Source organism: Falco peregrinus, chromosome 2 (genome assembly GCF_023634155.1).
Source record: "Falco peregrinus isolate bFalPer1 chromosome 2, bFalPer1.pri, whole genome shotgun sequence".
NCBI lineage: Eukaryota > Metazoa > Chordata > Aves > Falconiformes > Falconidae > Falco > Falco peregrinus.
Genome location: NC_073722.1, coordinates 54,521,149 through 54,538,341, shown reverse-complemented (window position 1 = coordinate 54,538,341; position 17,193 = coordinate 54,521,149). Strand labels below are relative to the sequence as shown.

The 17,193-nt window shown below is 44.1% G+C and overlaps 1 protein-coding gene across 1 annotated transcript; it reads right to left on the bottom strand.

The window, feature by feature from the left end:
- Positions 1-5,840: 5,840 nt before the first annotated feature.
- On the bottom strand, positions 5,841-8,078 carry LOC129783848 (uncharacterized). Its single transcript, XM_055796445.1, has 2 exons — positions 7,791-8,078; positions 5,841-7,194 (listed from the first exon to the last, which is right to left on the bottom strand). The coding sequence occupies exons 1-2, from the start codon at positions 7,948-7,950 to the stop codon at positions 6,278-6,280; spliced, it is 1,077 nt and encodes a 358-aa protein (XP_055652420.1). The 5' UTR covers positions 7,951-8,078; the 3' UTR covers positions 5,841-6,277.
- Between the last annotated feature and the right edge of the window lie 9,115 nt (positions 8,079-17,193).

The window sequence follows — 17,193 nt, the reverse complement described above, 5'->3', positions numbered from 1 at the left end:
ACTGAAGTTTCACACTCCATAATTGAAAGGGAGATGGGAGTATCCCTTTAAAACACTACCAAAAATTATCATGCTCACAAGTACATCTGCATAGACAGTCCAGCATCCCCTGAAAACATGTGCTTTCCTGATAAGTTCATACTCACCTTGCAACACAGAATACGTTACATCTAAACTTCTGTTCTTATCCAAGTTCCTCAGAGTTTATGAGTTCCCTACAAAAAGCTGAGACTAATGCTGTGCACTAATACAGTGCAGCTGGCTGAAAAGGCAAGGTGCCAAAAGATGAAGACAAGAAAAAAACCCGCAGATCATAATGTAGCAACCTGAACTTTCAACTGTTTAAGGAATTCCCAGAACTCCAATTACAAGATGGCTGCTAAAATGGTATTCATACAGGCTACTACTTCACCAGTGTTGTACACAATTTTACTTACATTGTGACACAAATTTGAAAAAGAACTAAGCAAGCACTTACAGCATCTCTGAGCACAGCGGCTGCACATCAGTTAAGGGAGGCTGTATCCATACCATTGGTTTTCATCCTCAACATTCTAAGCAATTGTTCAGTGCTAAGATACTGGCTCCTTCTTTTCAATCCACAACAAATGCATTGAAATGAAGGCTTAGTACTCCCAAGGCAAAAAAATTCAAGTACTAATACGGGAAGAAACATCCTTTTCTTTGGTTAACTGGGCTGAAAAAAACTTACTTTGCCCATAAAGACAAAGGATTTGCCATCTAGAAGTGTTAGCCTACACTAGTGATCTGAATCTTACAGGCTTAATAACTGCTATTTTTCAAGTTCTGTGAAAGGTGATATGAGGTATAAAAGAAAGTGCTCTAACATTAAAGTGCTACCATACCTACAAATTATATCCAGTTGGTTTGTGTGCTTTGGAAAACATTTGCTACTTGCCTGCCAACAATTGGCAGGGGGCTGTGAAGTATCTTTGCCAATTGCTCAGCTGCCTTCAGCTTAAGGAAGGGTGTTATACTCTGAAACAGAACCAAGATGTTGAGGAAAAGGCAAGAGGAATTTTGTTTGTTTGTTACAAAAAACCAGCTTGTAGCTATAGCAGAGCTATAAGAAGACAGACTATCCTACAACCATCCTGTGGTTATAGCTTTTGGGACATGTATATAAAAGTGCAAAAGCCAGTTCTGCAAACTAATATAGAAGAGCTAGTATTAGAACATGCTAGAACATGAAACAATTTTAGCAACAAATTCCAGGCTTTACTCCTGGGCTCTAGAAAAAGCAGCATCTTACACTGCCATTTCACAGAGCTGCTCCTAATCCAATGGTATTAATGACTGAGATATGGTCAGGTCTGGACTCTGATAGGTAATTGATTTAATCTTGGTGGGAAGCTATACATAAGAAAAAAAAAAGCATAGGATGTGATACATGTTTATTCTCTTTCCCTTCTGCCAGTACTTCAAGGCAATGTAAGTAGCAAATAAGATACTGATGTGGTTAAGCAACATGTTGCTGTGAGTACACAGCCAGCTTCAGAAAATGAGATGGCAACACATTAGGACATGTCCTTGGAAGAGATGAGTCAATGAGCCAGTAGCAATCAGTGCATTTGGCACTACACTAATGCTTCCAGCCAAACTTGTATCACAACACATAAAACAGAGCATTCTTCACCTATCTTGTTAGGAAAAAAAATTGCTTTTCCTTCAGATATCTTAAAATAAGTTTATTTTTTATGCCTATGCAGATTCCAAGTTTGCAACATTAGCAATTACAAGCCACCTGAGATATAATTTACAAATATGAAATGACACCTCTTCAGATGTTTCCCCTGCCACAGCAGGGTAACACAGTGCTGGCATGTTGTGCCCAGTGTGCTGCCATTACAGCTGTGACAGAATATCAGTGTCCTCCTTGCTATGGAGTAGAATAATCAAGTCTCTTCAACGTGTAAGTAAACATCACAACTGATGGATATATGTATCTAAGTAGAAGGAAGCAGTCAAGGTGACGAAAGACTTCTAGGTACCCAAAAGGAACTTTGGGGACATTTCAAGTCACAAATCAATTGAACTCCTCAATCTTTAAGGTCTTCTTTTGCTAGCTCGTTCCCATCCAAGTGCTGGTTGCAAACAAGAAAAAATTTTGGGATATGCAATTCTTTGCAATTCCAGATAGTGTCAAAAAGCCTCCTCAGCACTTTTTGTGGCACAATTAATTCTCTACATAATCACTGAAAAGAAAACCCTAAGGCATTTGTGTATTTATCCTTAACTTCTGGACTTGAGTCTTTGCTATCAAAGGACACAATGCTGCTTCATCAGACTAGCAGGGGATGCTTTCATTCTACAAGCAAGAAATACTCATGGATCCTGGTGCAAAACCTGATAAAGATGCGATGTAGTTACCCGCTTCATTTCTAGTAGATATGAAGCTATTTCTTGCAGATTTCATCCACTTCAGGAACATGAACTCTGAAGTCAATTTCCAAAATGAAAATTTTAGCTGTGTAAGAACATAGGCTTTATACTTCATTATTCAGTACTATAGTAATTAATGGGTAACATTATCTCTGTCATTCTAAAGACTGTGTATTTGATATAAGCATCATAATCAGAATAGAATCAAAGGCATACCAACCAGGTGTACAAAGAAAGTTTTGGGGTTTATTAATAAAAAATACAACTAGTCACTTCCCCTTTACTCATGTAAACAGTCTAATTACAACTTCTACAATTTATAATTGTTGAATTTAAGTAAAGAGTTCAAGCTTCCATGTGGATAATTATTCACCAATATCTCCACATAACATAATGAATTCCCACAGCAGTGATCAGTAGTACAAGAGTAATTTAGCTCCTTCTGGAGTCCATATGCTTAGCCTTTCACCCTTAACATAACAAAAATGTGTGAAGTCATTAATTAACATCATAAGAAAAAATTGCAAGTTGAAATAATTCCCCATTTTGCTTCTTAAATACCCTTCTTATATCTTCTTCTGCTTCTCTTTAGGATCTTTAAAACAGTTAAATGGAAAAACCTTGCAAATATTGTTAGAGATCACAATTTTCAGATACTGAACTGACGAAATATGAAACTCCTAACATTCAGGGAAAAACAGGTCTCATTTAATTCCCAGCTGTCTCAGTTTTATCACTTAAGAGGACACCTATAGCTCCAACAAGTAATTATAGATCAAACCCTGCATTTATAACCCTATTACATGAAAATATGTCAGCCTATCAAAACAGGGCTTTTTGAAGTAATTACCTCTGAAGGCTCTGCCTTAAAAACAAATTAATCTTCTTAATGCTTGGATGATAACTCAGTGAAGTTGTAACTACTTAATTCTTCATCATTTCTCCAGCTACTTCCTAGATGTTACTTCAAATTAGGGGGGGGGGGGGGGGTACAAGCCCAAAATCTCTGGCTACAGCTACAGAACACAGGTATAAATAAGAACAAAGTTAATTCTTCTGCTTCATGTATCACACAGACATAGAAATTACAGATAAGACAGATATCCGTATTCCCAGTATTGTAGAGCAATCTTCATGGCATGTATTTGCCAGATACCAGGCGCCCCAGAAGACAGACTTACCTCTAAGCTTTTAAAAGAGCACATACATTAATGCAGCCATTCCTGCCTTACTAGAACATCCCATTTGCACTCTAAAAATATTTCCAAGGCTTTCCTGTTTCCCCATTTGGGAAACACTTTAGTGCTGAAATCAATTAAACGGGAGAGCCCTAGCAGCAAGTTAAAATGGTCAGGCACATCCACTGAGTTGGTTTTGTACCACATTCATTTTGCAAACTCCTGGGGCTGTAACAGTGGTGCAGCTACTTTGATCTACTTGTACAGAGGGCTGAAGATGGGCAGATCACTTATTGTCACAGGTAAAACAGACTCAACTTGGGGAAAATTAATTTTTTGCCAAATAAAATATTTGAGTACTGGGAAACAAAAATATGAACTGGGCAGTCCCTTAACCTCTTCCTACAGAGGTCCCCCACCACCAAAACCATGCTACACATACCCAATACAAACACCTTTCACAGCAAGGCAACAGACAGCACTAGAAGCTGGCATGCCTGCGTACAACATAAGCCAGCAAGCAGAAGCATCACGTGCATGGGGGGGGAGGGTGGGAGTGGTGGCAGCAAAAAACGCATAAAAGCTTCCACAGAGCACAAAGCAGCTCCTTATGCAGGTATGTTCCAAGTGTCTGTTCAGCCTAACCAGCAGCAGCAGCTGGCGGGCACCTCAGGATAAACTCCTGGGCAGATGCTGCATTTGCATCCCCTTAGCTCTATTTAAACTTGATTCCATGCATGGGAACAGAAATTACTATACAAGCATTTCTAGCAAACAAAGCCACACAATCAAAAAGCTTTTAGCTGAACTGCAGTTACAAAGATCTCAGATACGGTCATAACCACAGAAGTCTCGCTGCACTGTAGTTAATTCCCACAGTGAACACAATGTCACTCATAGTAGAGTAGCAGATTAGTGCTGCCCTACATAGACAGCGTTAAATTCTACCAATCAGAAGTCTCAGAAATCATGGCTAATTATCCACATGGAGATCAAGTGAGCATTAAATTTCAGGTTACACTTCTATAACCCATAGTTTTGTTAGAGACGCGCATAGGGCAGAGTAAGATACAAAGCTAGCCTGATCAGCAATCATCATGGTCCAGGTTTGGAGCAGTGCTGGTAGCTCACCACAGTTTCTGGCCAGGGGACCATCTGACACATCAACTGCCTTCCCAGTCCAGCCCTATGGTGAAAAACATACTCCAACACATGCTATCCAAATACTATAAATGCTATAATTACAAAATTACAAGTACTCAAGCCATTGTATTCACAATTATGGTTGAAAACTCCTCAATTTTTAAAAAAATAACTTAAAATTCAGGCAAAAAGAGTAGGCTGAATTAAGGACAGCAAGTATCATATCCTAAGGAAATCATTAACTGTTAAATGAACCACGTGCTATTTCTGTTATTGAAAATACTGATTAGGCTAATTATGCTCAGAGGGAATTGGGTCTAGAGGATTAAGCAAAGTATTTTCAGAGGCAGAGTTTGCTGAGCAGGAAAGCTGCTGTCCCCTATTTAAGCAGTACAAGGATATTACTTTGAACATCTTACAATTATCGATAGAAATTGCAGAAAGCTCATCCTTTGGTGTCTGTTATTGGGCTAATAACGTAGCTTATATTTCCCTTTTCACCTTAGTGACATGTCAGTGCTAAAAGCGTGCACCTATGCAATCCAACTACCTCCTGTTTTACAATGATTACCACCTTAAAGTCTCAAGAGTCTTCCTTCAAAACTTCAGAGTCTGCTTGTCATTCATTGCTGTCAAAGCCAAGACTACAATTTCTTCTGGTAAAGAGCAACAATATTACTAGTAGGCAGAGACTGTTTTTAAAAAGTGATATGGAGAAATAGTGTGAAATGGGGACAATGGACATCGACTGTGATTGTATATGTCTGCCCAGGAATGTGGGTATGGTGACTAGTCATGGGTGCGGTGTCTGGTCACACAGGCACACAGCCTTGAGGAGACTCCTACAGTTTTGAGGAGACGCCTGCCCTTCTTCCTCTAACAAAAGGGGCTATTTTAAAAAAGAATGAGAAAAGGATGAGAGATATTCCAATGCTATCTAGAGGGAGGGAGTGCTAAGTCTCCTTGCTGGAGAAGATCGGATGGCCACAAGAACTTGAATCACCTACAAACCTGCAAGACCACCACATTCCAGGCAAAGGACTGATAAACTAATTAACATACGAAGCAAGAGTAAGCGGCTTTAGGTAACGAATATGTATAGGCGTTAATTGAATATTCATTTGTTTTATTGTATAAATGTGAGATGGTTCCTCACTTTGGGCATGCACGCTTGTGGAGGAGCGATCCCCCGGGCCATCTGCGCACAATAAACATACCTACTTTATAACTTTCGAGTTATAGAGTCTAATTCTGCACGTCAAAAGGAAACGTATACTCACACTATACAAGATAAAACTGTCTGCAGACTTGCTCTGTCAAGACAAGACAGACAAGGTCCATGCACAGCAGGTTTGACACCCCACCACCAACACTACAAACAGCACAAGCAGCTACTGTGAGTGACCTTCACAGATCACCCCACTTCGAGGTAGAAAATTCATTACAGGCATTATACTAAATTACTGTCAAAGACTAGAAACTACACTATTAAAAGCCAGCTCTACAGAAAGAAGGTAATTCATTAGCTTCCATTTCACCGTTGGCCTCCATGGCTATGATCTCTCTGGCATCACACAGGGCCATCTTGCTAGGCGAGTGACATCTTCCCTGGGATACCCACAGCGTGCAGCAGTGGCAGCAGTCCCCAGCCAGAAGGAATGCACACCATATTGCTCTGGGCATAACCCCAGCAGCCGCAGGGCACATCGGAGAATGGTCAGGAACTCCCTCTTCGTTACAGTAGTGTTATCAGAGTGCATAAAGAGTGGCCCTTCCAGCTGTGAACGAACTATCACGTAGCGATGGAGGGCCAGAACAGGGCACACCCACGGCTCTCCAGACAGCCCAAGGCTGATGAGTTGTCTCTCCTGAGCCACAGGAGAGTTACACAGGCAAAACACCACTCTCCTCTCCATCAGCTGGAGATCACTCAGGTACAGCAGCTCAGGCTGCAGTACATTATGGTGCTTTGCCACCATCTCACCTATCCGAAGTGCCCCAAAAAAAGCTACAGTAAATAATGCACGAAACAGTAAGCATTCATAAGGAGTTATGCATACAGACTCCAGAGCTCCTAAGAGAGATCGCAACACCTCAATTGTTACAGGCAAGTATTTATCCCTTAGGATGCCCACTTGACATTTCAACCCTACCACCATACAACGGGTTACAGCGTCTTCCAGAGGATCAGGGTTACCAGTCAGTTTTGATAAGTAAGACAGTGCTGCCACATACATGAGTGTCTTTGAGGATGAACGATGAGATTCTACAGCCAAAAAGTCTCTAACTTGCTCCTTTGGAATTGGCCAGGCTGCAGGCATTCTCATGCTTTTCCTAAAGAGAAGGAATTTCTTCAGTCCTTCCAGGTAAGCTTGCCAAAGCCTACTATCTCCTGAGCTCTCCAACAACGACAATGTCTTCAGCGGCCAAGGTCCCAAGGAATGTTTCTGAGGACAACTAAACTCCCTTCCTACAAGACAGTTCACATGTTAGCTCATGCTGACAAGGGACACAAGCATGTCACTTAAGCAGCAATAAAAATAGCATTCTTCAGTGCAATACACCCCTAGACAATGCTCTGCTAGTTTATCTGATTAAAGACAAATTCACACAAAGCTACACCCAGAGCTGTTAAGACCAAAGACATTTTTCAAATGGGAAACTACAAGCAACATACCAGGACCATTTCAGGCACTAGATCTGGCAACACTCTGGGAATGTACAGGTTTGTGGAGTAGCAATTGACAAGAGAAGCAAAAAGCATTTTTAAAACCAAGCCTTCCTGGTATGGCTTACAGAAATAGCAACTGCAAAGGGCACACTCCAGCCAGAAGGCACTGTATTTCCAAGCCTAGGAAGGGAAATTCTTTCAAGGCCTCCTTCCAAAAGCACATGAACTCGGGCAAAACCAGGGAAAGGCTGCCCAGCAAGAGCCACAGCCACCAGCGACCCGCTTGCCCCCCACCCAGAACCAGAGGCCAGGCCCCATCCACGGCGGGGCAGGTGCTGAGCCACCCACCACCGGGTGTCCTGGGATCCTCGCCACAGAGCACGGGCCGCACTTACCAGCCACCGCCACGCCGTCCTCCCAGGAGCTGCGGGGCTGCGCCACCGCCTCGGTCCCCCACGCTGCTCCTCGGCCACGATGCAGGCAGGTGGCTGCCTGCGCAGTAAGGCCCAGCTCCAGCCACTCCATACCCGGCTCCCGGGCCAGCAGCAGCATCATTTCCCAGAAGGGGGGCGGCCGCAGCTGGGGCACCCCGGGACATAGCGGAACCAACGAAGGCCAGCCGCTGTCCCCCCACGGCCCTTTTATAGCCGCGGAGCCGCTCGCAGCGCCCCCCTCCGATTGGGCACTCGGAGTAGCTCGGAGCGCTGCCATTGGTTGCCCGCCCAACGCGTTGGCCCTGGCCTTGCCCAGCGCGGCAGGTGTGGCGGCGGGCGTTGGCGGGGCCGGAACCCGCGGGCCGCCTGCAGGGACGGGGGCGTGCGGGTGCGCCTCACCCCAGTCCCGCCCAAGCCTGAAACAATGGGCGGACTGGTAAGGTTAAAAGGTGTCTAAGGTTACCTACCTGTGCTCCTGGGGGCTCCGGAAGGCCTCCTGCAGAGAACAGCTGGCTGCAGCTGACTCAGCTCTGAATTACTCCCCGGCCATCCTTCGCCATTAATTACAGCTGGCCCACCCAGGTGATTTGTGCACAGTTTAATGTGATGGCTGCCCCTTCTACCGCAGCCACCCCTGCTGAATCCCAAGGCAAAACAAAGCAGCCAGGCTCCATAGCTGGCAGCCTGAGCTTCAGCTTGCTGTTTTCCTGCGCGCCCTCACCTCCTTTGGTGCCGTCATCTCCAGAATGGCAGATCAGCCTGATCCTCTTCAAGATCCTGTTACTTGTCCCATGATAATGATATAGTGAAAAACCTAGAACTCTGCTGCAGACAGAAGCTACATAGATAACAGAAACATTAACATATGAGAAAGAGCAAAGTGCGGGAGCTTAGCACTTAGCCCTGAGAAGGGACAATTAGTACTGATGTAGATGAGCTCAACAAAAGTGTAAATAAGGAGCCTTCTGACGAGGATGTGCTAACTGCTAAAAGAAAATAAACCAGGGTAAAATAATTGTGGTAGTAGGAGATCAGCGACCTCCTACTCAAATGGCCCCCACCCCGAAGAAGGTGGATCCCCCATATGGGGATCATGCTGATATAGATCAAAACCAGCCCAATGGACATGTATTACCTTGGCATGTTTAGAGTGGACAATAAGGAAGGACTAATCGTTTGCTAGCAGATGTTTTAAGATAACAGAAACTAAATAACAAAGACTGCTAATGAATGCAAAGATAAACAAGAACTTCAGGTAACTGCAAGAAGGTGAAAAGTACGTCTTGAAGAGGCGCCAGAGGGAGAAGATTCTGAATGTTCAGAAACCTTATGTATATACATGACTTTGTATAATAAATATTGGACTGTTTGTTGAAACAGTGTGCAAACTAGGAGGAGGGATCCCCCTTGCACCTGGTGCCGCAATAATCATACCTGCTTTATAACTCTCCTCGAGCTGTAGAGTTCGATTCTGCGTGTCAATATCCAGGTTGAAACTTGGGGCTGGCCCTTCAAATGGTAACTACTCTCCTGTAACTATTGAAGTGTTAAGATCTCTCCCTGGGACTTGGAGTCTCCTGTCGCTCTCCTCAGGGTGTGTATGGCGCCGTGTAGTGTTTACCACAGCCTGTTCTGGTGCCCTCTTTAGAGAAGAGTTGGTGGCAAATCACCAAAACACAGCACAGCCAGAGCTTCTGTGCTCGAGTGACCTCCAGCTGACTGAAGGGAGCGCAAACCTTTGTATGTATCTCATATAGGCCAAGAGAGGTATTTGATCCAACCGAGGTTATGTGGAGAGATGTGGGTATGTCCTGCTGAAGCTCTCCATGTCTATGTGGCAGCGTGGCCGCAGGGAGAGGGCCCTCTGTGCGCTCGGATAGCATGGCAGTGATGAAGAGGGAGTTCCAGACTGCCTTCCACTATGCTCTTGGCCTTGCTGGACTTCCTCCAAACCAGTACGGTGTTCATTCGTACTGGCTGGGGAGCTGTAACAGCAGTATCTCATGGATATTCTGATGAAGCTGTTAACAGAACAGCAAGGTGCTGATGAAGATCCTGAAAAAGACATGGTTCCATCTTTCTGTTGGGCTTCCATAGTAAGGGGTATCTTCTACAATGCAGAAATCTTACACTTTATACAGACTAAATTTTCAGTGCTCTGTAAAGTTTCAAAGAAGGGGAGTAACTGGTACAAAGTGACTTTTCTCACCAGTGATGGTTTTGAGACTGTTGTGACTTGTGGGTCAGTGTGCATGCTATTCAGCATGGCTGTTCTAATTGTGTTTTGACCTTGTATAATCTTACATTAAACTGCATTTTCTTTCTCTAGTCTTTCTGTAACACCCTGGTCAAAGGCTATTCATCAGTGGTGACAAGATGATAAAGCATGTATCCTTTCTACTGTCTAGTGTAATGAGAAGTAAAGCTAGCTGATGGTTGGTGACTGGAAGCTGTGAGGTTGGAGGGAGCGTAGCTGCTAACTGAATATGACACGAGCAAGGAAGCCGACCCTGTTGTCCAAGTTGGAGTTCCATAGCAGCTGTTGCTGTAGTTTATCTCCTCACCTGTAAAAACCTTCACCTTAACAATTCTTAGGATCCTTTGCTAAATCCCCCTTGAAAGGATGTTTCCAACCCAGATACTGACCAAAACCAGCCTTTAATTGAAATGTGGCTAACACATCAAAGATGACACTGATCAGTTCAAATGATCCTTTGAAGCAGAGAACAACGTAAGTTCACTAACACAAACAACCCTCATTCTGTAATTGGAGCACTTGTTAAAGAAAGACGCTTAATACAGATTAAATAACTAGTATCTGAGAAGCAGGATCATAAGAAGGTTGAGTGTCACCTTTACAGTAATAGCATCCCCTGTAGTGCATCACATCAGCATGCTCAGGAGCTACCTAGGTGACAACTAGGTATACAGAAAACAGCACCATACTACACTTTCAGTACCCAATCTAGTTTCCAAGAGGATCTTTAGTTACATAAATGTCTTGCTCTGCTCTCTGTGCAGAGCACACTGCAAAGACAGAGCTATGATAGTCAACAACAATCTGTTAATTCCCTGGCATACATTTGGTAGCTCCCCTTCTACAGCTTTACTACAAGCTGTTGCAGAATTAGCACACTGTGATGCTGACGCTGAGTCCCAGTCATCTTGCATGTATTGATGAATGTGAAGTGGTATGTCAGAGTGGCTAGAACTCTCTCTGTGACTGCAGGGTAGTTGGTTTAGTTAAAATATCCACATGAAGAGTGTGCCAGAGGAAGCAGAGGTCTTAGGCTGAGTGATGAGAGACAGAAGGAAGAGTTTGACTCACCAGCTTTGGTTATTGAGGAAAGCCAGGGAGAGGACATGCCTCAGGAGTGAGGGGAAAGACTGGTTTGTTGTGAGAATGCAAGGAGGGTTCTCTGGGTCACAAATGTTTTAGTCAAGAGGGAAAACAGATTTGTTAGGGAAGGAGAAGCAGGATTCTGCTTTGTGCATGATGGTAGGGATGGAACTGACTGCACAGGCCCAAGTGTTTGCAGGCATGACTGCTCAGCCTTATGCTGTGTAATCACACATGGAGTCCTGGATTGCTCTTTCATCCTGAAACTCAGGGCTGGCATGCAGCAATGACAGGTTGGAGGACCTGTTTGACTGTCCTTTGTGCTACCAGAAAAGTACTGATGTACATCACAGAAGCATAGCAGGCTGCATTAACCAAGACAGCAGGGGGAACAGCAACCTTGAGACTGTCCTTGGGTGTGTAGTTCTTTCCATTCCTACCCACCAGGTCTCTGTTAAAATCCACATGTGAAGTGATAATCTTTTCAAGGCTGTGAGGAGAGTGCTTTTAGTTACCACGATGGTAAATGCTCTCATTTTACTGCTCCTCATTTTCTGAAATGGAAGGGGATACTGGCCTGTCTTAGATAGAAACCAGGGTATTCATGGTAGTAACGGTCATGGCTTCACACTAAGAATCTCACAAGATAGAAATGTGCTGTTTCTCCATATTGATGCAATTACAGCTCACCTAAGAGATGGGATGAGAAAGGATGTAAAGCACATTCTAGTCAACTCAAAGTCAGGAAAGCCTCTCTGGGTGTTCCCAGTGATGATGTCCATTGATGCCAAGCAAGCAGGGAAGAATGGTGTGGGGGAAGAACTCATAAAAATCAGCTGAATTGCTGCTGTGCAGAGCAGCTGTCTCACAATGGTTCCTCATCAGCTCTGTAAGCAGTTCCAAATGTCAATGGTTACTTTTGTTCCAACAGGGAAAAGAGCTCCTGAACAAATGCTTAACGCTGTGCTGTACCTACATGTTCACAAGTGTTTTCCCAGCTGGATGAATGAATACATGGAACGAATATGTTCCCTCTCTGTGCTGTCTCCTTCACCTAGCACATTTTGCTTGGTTAAACCTGAAGCAAATATAGAAACAAACATAGATTAAAAATAATAAGATTAACTTTATCTTGCAGATCTACAAAGGCCAAGTTAGAAAATGGCATATGTTGGTTCTGCTGCCAGAAAGTTTTCATCAAATTGGGTCCTAAAAACACCTCTGTGAAGTAGTATTCCTGGGGCGATCTTCTTGAAGTGCAACCACCCATAGCTTTAATTGCTGTGTATCCTGCGGCTCGGTTACTGCAGCAACAACTCCTGGATAACAAAGCCAGGCAAGGGAAAGGAAATTACATTAACTTAACTGATGCAGTGTTAAAACTTCCCAGGAGCTTTCCCTGCTGGATTGCTAAGCATTGTGCACATCACAGGGGCGAAGCTTTGCATTACAGTGTAAAACATTCTGTAATCCATTGGGCACAACAGCACTAAAATGCAGCCACTTCCTAATGAAGGGAAATCAACTGAGAACTTAAACATACAAATTTAACCTTGTTTTACCCTAGCAATGTGCCAAGATACATGCAGATAGATCCTTTACCGATAGATACTTGTTCCGTTTTTATTCAGGCTCAGTCTTTTATCAGTGTGGCAAAATCATGTAAGCATGATCCTCAAAAAGTCAAGGTAAACTAATGCAAAGACTAAGGTAGCACAGAAACTCCTTATGAAAATCAAGCCTTAGACACCATATCCTACAACTTTGGACTTGGAGATCCCAAACCTTAAAATTATTAAAGTTTGTGTTATTTCACATATGCATTCTGTATTAAGTATTTATAAAGATATCTAACACTCATTAGCAAAAATTCCAACAGTTTTATGTAGGCTGGACCCCAATATCCAGTACAAGCTACTTGTTTAGAATTACCAAGCTCTTTATTTCCTGGCACGTTGCCCTCTTTCCTTCAGAAACTCAGATTTACTCTAAGATTAGGTCAATTTGGAACCAAGTCTTGCATCTCAGCTTGGCTTTCACGACAGCATCTGTAGCATTAGCTGCTTGGTCACTTCATGGCACACACCCTCCTCTCACCCCCAGTTACTTCATGGTACACACCATGTCTCCATGCTACAGGCATGTTGTTACAGCTTGTTTGTTACTAACCTTTGGAATTAAAACCTTTAGGTGGTTAAACAGCAAAAATCATAGAAGATTTTACTGAAAATGCACCGTTGCTGGTCATGCAATAGAATAAACCAGGACATGTAATACTAGTGACCGGTATACCCTGTGTGCAATGCCTGAGGGAAATTTAACAGTAAGGTGAACTTCCACAAGCATGGGAAGAACAGAGGCAATGCGTATTGCCTGTGTAGCTCCAGCAACCCACTTAAGCATCTTGGTCCTGTTACAGTATCTCCTCCAAGTCTGAATATATGGATGTAGCTATCTTTCTGCCACTGAGGTCACATCACTGTCAGGGCATTTTCTGTTGGCTTTTTTTTTTTTTTTTTTAAATAAAGACACTATTTATTCAGTGGATATTTAAGTTTTAGCCCTCAGCTTATCCCTGATTTTTTCATGTCTGGACATGAAACGATTGCCAAAAGCTAGTTCTTCAAAAAGTGTTTATGGCCCTCACCATGTAATTCACAAAGTGGGTTCTGCAAGTGCCCACACTGCACCCTTTTGGCATACTTTGACACCTTCACAGAAGCCCACCCACCTACTACAAACCAAAATGTTAAAAGGTGTTCAGGAGACACATCCACCGTTGCCTGAGAGCTGCTTTGCACTGAGTGGTGCTTGCAGGCGGCAGTGTGAGCTGTTCAGGATACGGCAGCTTGCAAACTGATGCCAACCTCCTGCCTCAAGCATGTTCAGCCCTCAGACCTGTCACTTTCTGCAAGGCTTACTAACAGCAGTCACCCGTACAGACACCTGAAGGGAACTAGAGGTGAGACCAAGAGATAGTGCATAACATTCAGGACCCTGCTGCAGCCACACAGATCACCTGCTGCTTTCATGGTCAGGGAGCAACCAGTGGGTTCAGTGCACTGCAAGCCAATATCTGTCCATGCATCCGTACGTGCATTCATGCATGTGTTCACCCATGTATTCGTTCATCCATGCATCAACCCAGAGGTGTGGGTAGGAGATGACACTTGCAGGGTTAAGAGCTGTTCAGACCCAGCTGGGCTTGCAGGACAAGCAATGGCTGTCACGGGCCACAGGTATTGTCTCCACGAGGGTCTCAAGTGCTTTAGACCTGTTTATTGGGCAAACAGTATGCATGGAAAATGTACCATACCTAGGCAGCTTGCCAAAAGCTGCCTGTATTTTTATTGGGCCCGTTTTGGCAAAGTTTAAAAGAGGCAGGATGACTTTTCCCCAGACATCTTGACATTTAAATGTGTCCCAGCTTGGTGAGCCTCCATTTTGTTGGAGGAGAAATGTTGACAAGCGGGGCACAAGTAGTGAACCCTGCACAGTGAGTAGCTGCCTAAAGGAGGAGGAGGCAAAAATGTTTAACTATTGTCTGACCAGGCATTACAGGCTGCCCCTCTGTGGGCTGCACTTTGCTGGGCAGGGGTGTAGGGTTTGCATGTTCCAGTACTCGGGGCTGTCACCTGCCCTGGGCCTTTGTCATGCAAACCATATGTCAAAGAGTTCAGAGGGTACAAAAGCAGCCAACTGCTCCTCGTGGTGAAGCAGCACCAAGCTGTTCCTTCAGATCACAGAAATGCAAGGTCACCGTTTCGACCGAGGACATGGTCCACCTTCTTGGGGCACCCCGAGGCAGGGCTGCAGCACCTCCATTGCTGGAGGACTGGGGTGGGCGCGGACCCAGCGCACAGCACCCCCTCCATGGCAGCGGTGCTTGGGGAAGAGCTGCTCACCGCATTGTGGCCAGGGCCTGTTGGACCACGGGGCTGTGCCTCCACGTGGGGGCCAGCAGCTCCATGGCCAGTGCCTTGCCATGCGGGGTACAAACCGTACACAAGTGTTGTGTTGCAAGTTATTTTTTTTCCAAATTCTTTTCAGCCAGTAGGCAACATGCACTTCCCGGTGAGCTGGCAGTGCACAGCCCCTTGCAAAAAATGCATTTCACAGAAGCCTGCTGCACCTGGTGAAACAACACAGTGAACTACCTTGAATTTAAACTGGTGTACCGAATATCACCTCCTGACCTGTTGCCATATGGCTGGAAGTTTCATTTGAAGTTTTCTTTGTACAGCCCAAGTGAACACAGCCTTTTTGGCAGCTATTTCTGGCACAGAAAGGAAAAAGGGCCCTGTGGTTAAGCTGTGCAGACTTCCACAGAAAGAGAGAAAGGAAGAAAGAAAGGAAGGAAGAAAGAAAGGAAGGAAGAAAGAAAGGAAGGAAGAAAGAAAGAAAGGAAGAAAAAGACAGGAAGAAAGAAAGGAAGGAAGAAAAAGACAGGAAGAAAAAAGAAAGGTAGGAATGAAGGAATAATAAAGAAAGAAAGAAAGAAAGGAAGGAAGGAAAGGAATAAAAAAGAAAGATAGAAAGAAAGAAAGAAAGAAAGGAAGGAAGGAAGGAGGAAAGGAATAATAAATAAATAAAGCAAGGAAGCAAGGAAGGAAAAAAGGAAGGAAGGAGGAAGGAAGGAAGGAATAAGAAAGAAAGGAAGGAAGGAAGGAATAAGAAAGCATGTAAGAAAGAAAGAAAGAAAGAAAGAAAGAAAGAAAGAAAGAAAGAAAGAAAAAAGGAAAGACAAAGTCGAAGTGAATGCCTGAATGTGTGTCTGAGTGTGTACCTCAGTGAGTGTGTGCCTGAATAAGTGCGTGCCTGAGTGAGTGTGTGCCTGAGTGAGTGCCTGAGTGTGTACCTGTGTCTGTGTCTGAGTGACTGTGTGTGCCTCAGTGTCTGAGTGCCTGAGTGAGTGCTTGAGTGAGTGTGTGCCTGAATGAGTGTGTGACTGACTGAGTGTGAGGCTGAGTGTGTGCATGAGTGTCTGTGTGCATGAGTGACTGCGTGTGCCAGAGTGTCTGCCTGAGTGAGTGTGTGCCTGAGTGAGTGTGGGCCCAAGTGAGTGTGTTCCTGAGTGAATGCCTGAGTGTCTGCCTGAGTGAGTATGTTCCTGAGTGTGATCCTGAGCGAGTGTGTGCCTGAGCGTGCCTGAGTGATGTGTGTGCCTGAGTGTGTGCCCGAGTGAGTGTGCGCCTGAGTATGAGCCTGAGTGCCTGAGTGAGTGTGTGCCTGAGCATGCCTGAGTGTGTGCCTGAGTGAGTGAGTCTCTCCCTCCTTCTGGGAGTAACAAATGACCTTCTTCTGACACTTCTTCTGCCCCTCTGCTTTCAAGGTGCCAGTCACACTGTTCTTTTGCACAGATTAAAACCATTAGATTAAACGCACAACAAGTGATCCACACTCAGTTTGAAATTTACTGCCTTTAAGATCTTAGGAAGTCTATGCATCTAAAACTTTGCCTTCTTTGTTTTCCCAGCTATATTGGCTGGTGAGCTAAAAATCTTTACAGGTCTTCCTCAGCTTTTCCAGGAAGTTTGAGACACTTTACTCAAAAGATACTGGAAATTGGATTTGCTACCAAGTTGAAGTAATGGAAAAAGAGACAGGAACAGGAAAGAGAAATAAGAAAACACTGCAAGAGGGTTCTGAGTGTGTTGTTCTTGATATAAGGTTAAGCAGTAAATAACCTCAAATGTTTGAATCTTATCTATTCTACTTTGTATTTTACTATTTTTTTTTTTTTTAATAGAATTATTTAGAACTTCCTATAGTGTGTTTGGTATCCTATGTAATGGCCAGCACTGACTGTGCTGCTGGACTGGGTTGCATCCTGAGGCTGCAAAGCTTTCACAGGCTGGAAAGCTAAAGTTGGCCAACTAGGGTACTTGGCTTCTGGACGGAAGTTGCCTAAGAGGCACATGGCCCATAAAGTTGATGGTATTATGCTTTCCTCTGAATCCCACACACACTATCATATACAGGTCAGCGGGTAGGACAACACTAGACCAAACGATGGCTTAGACA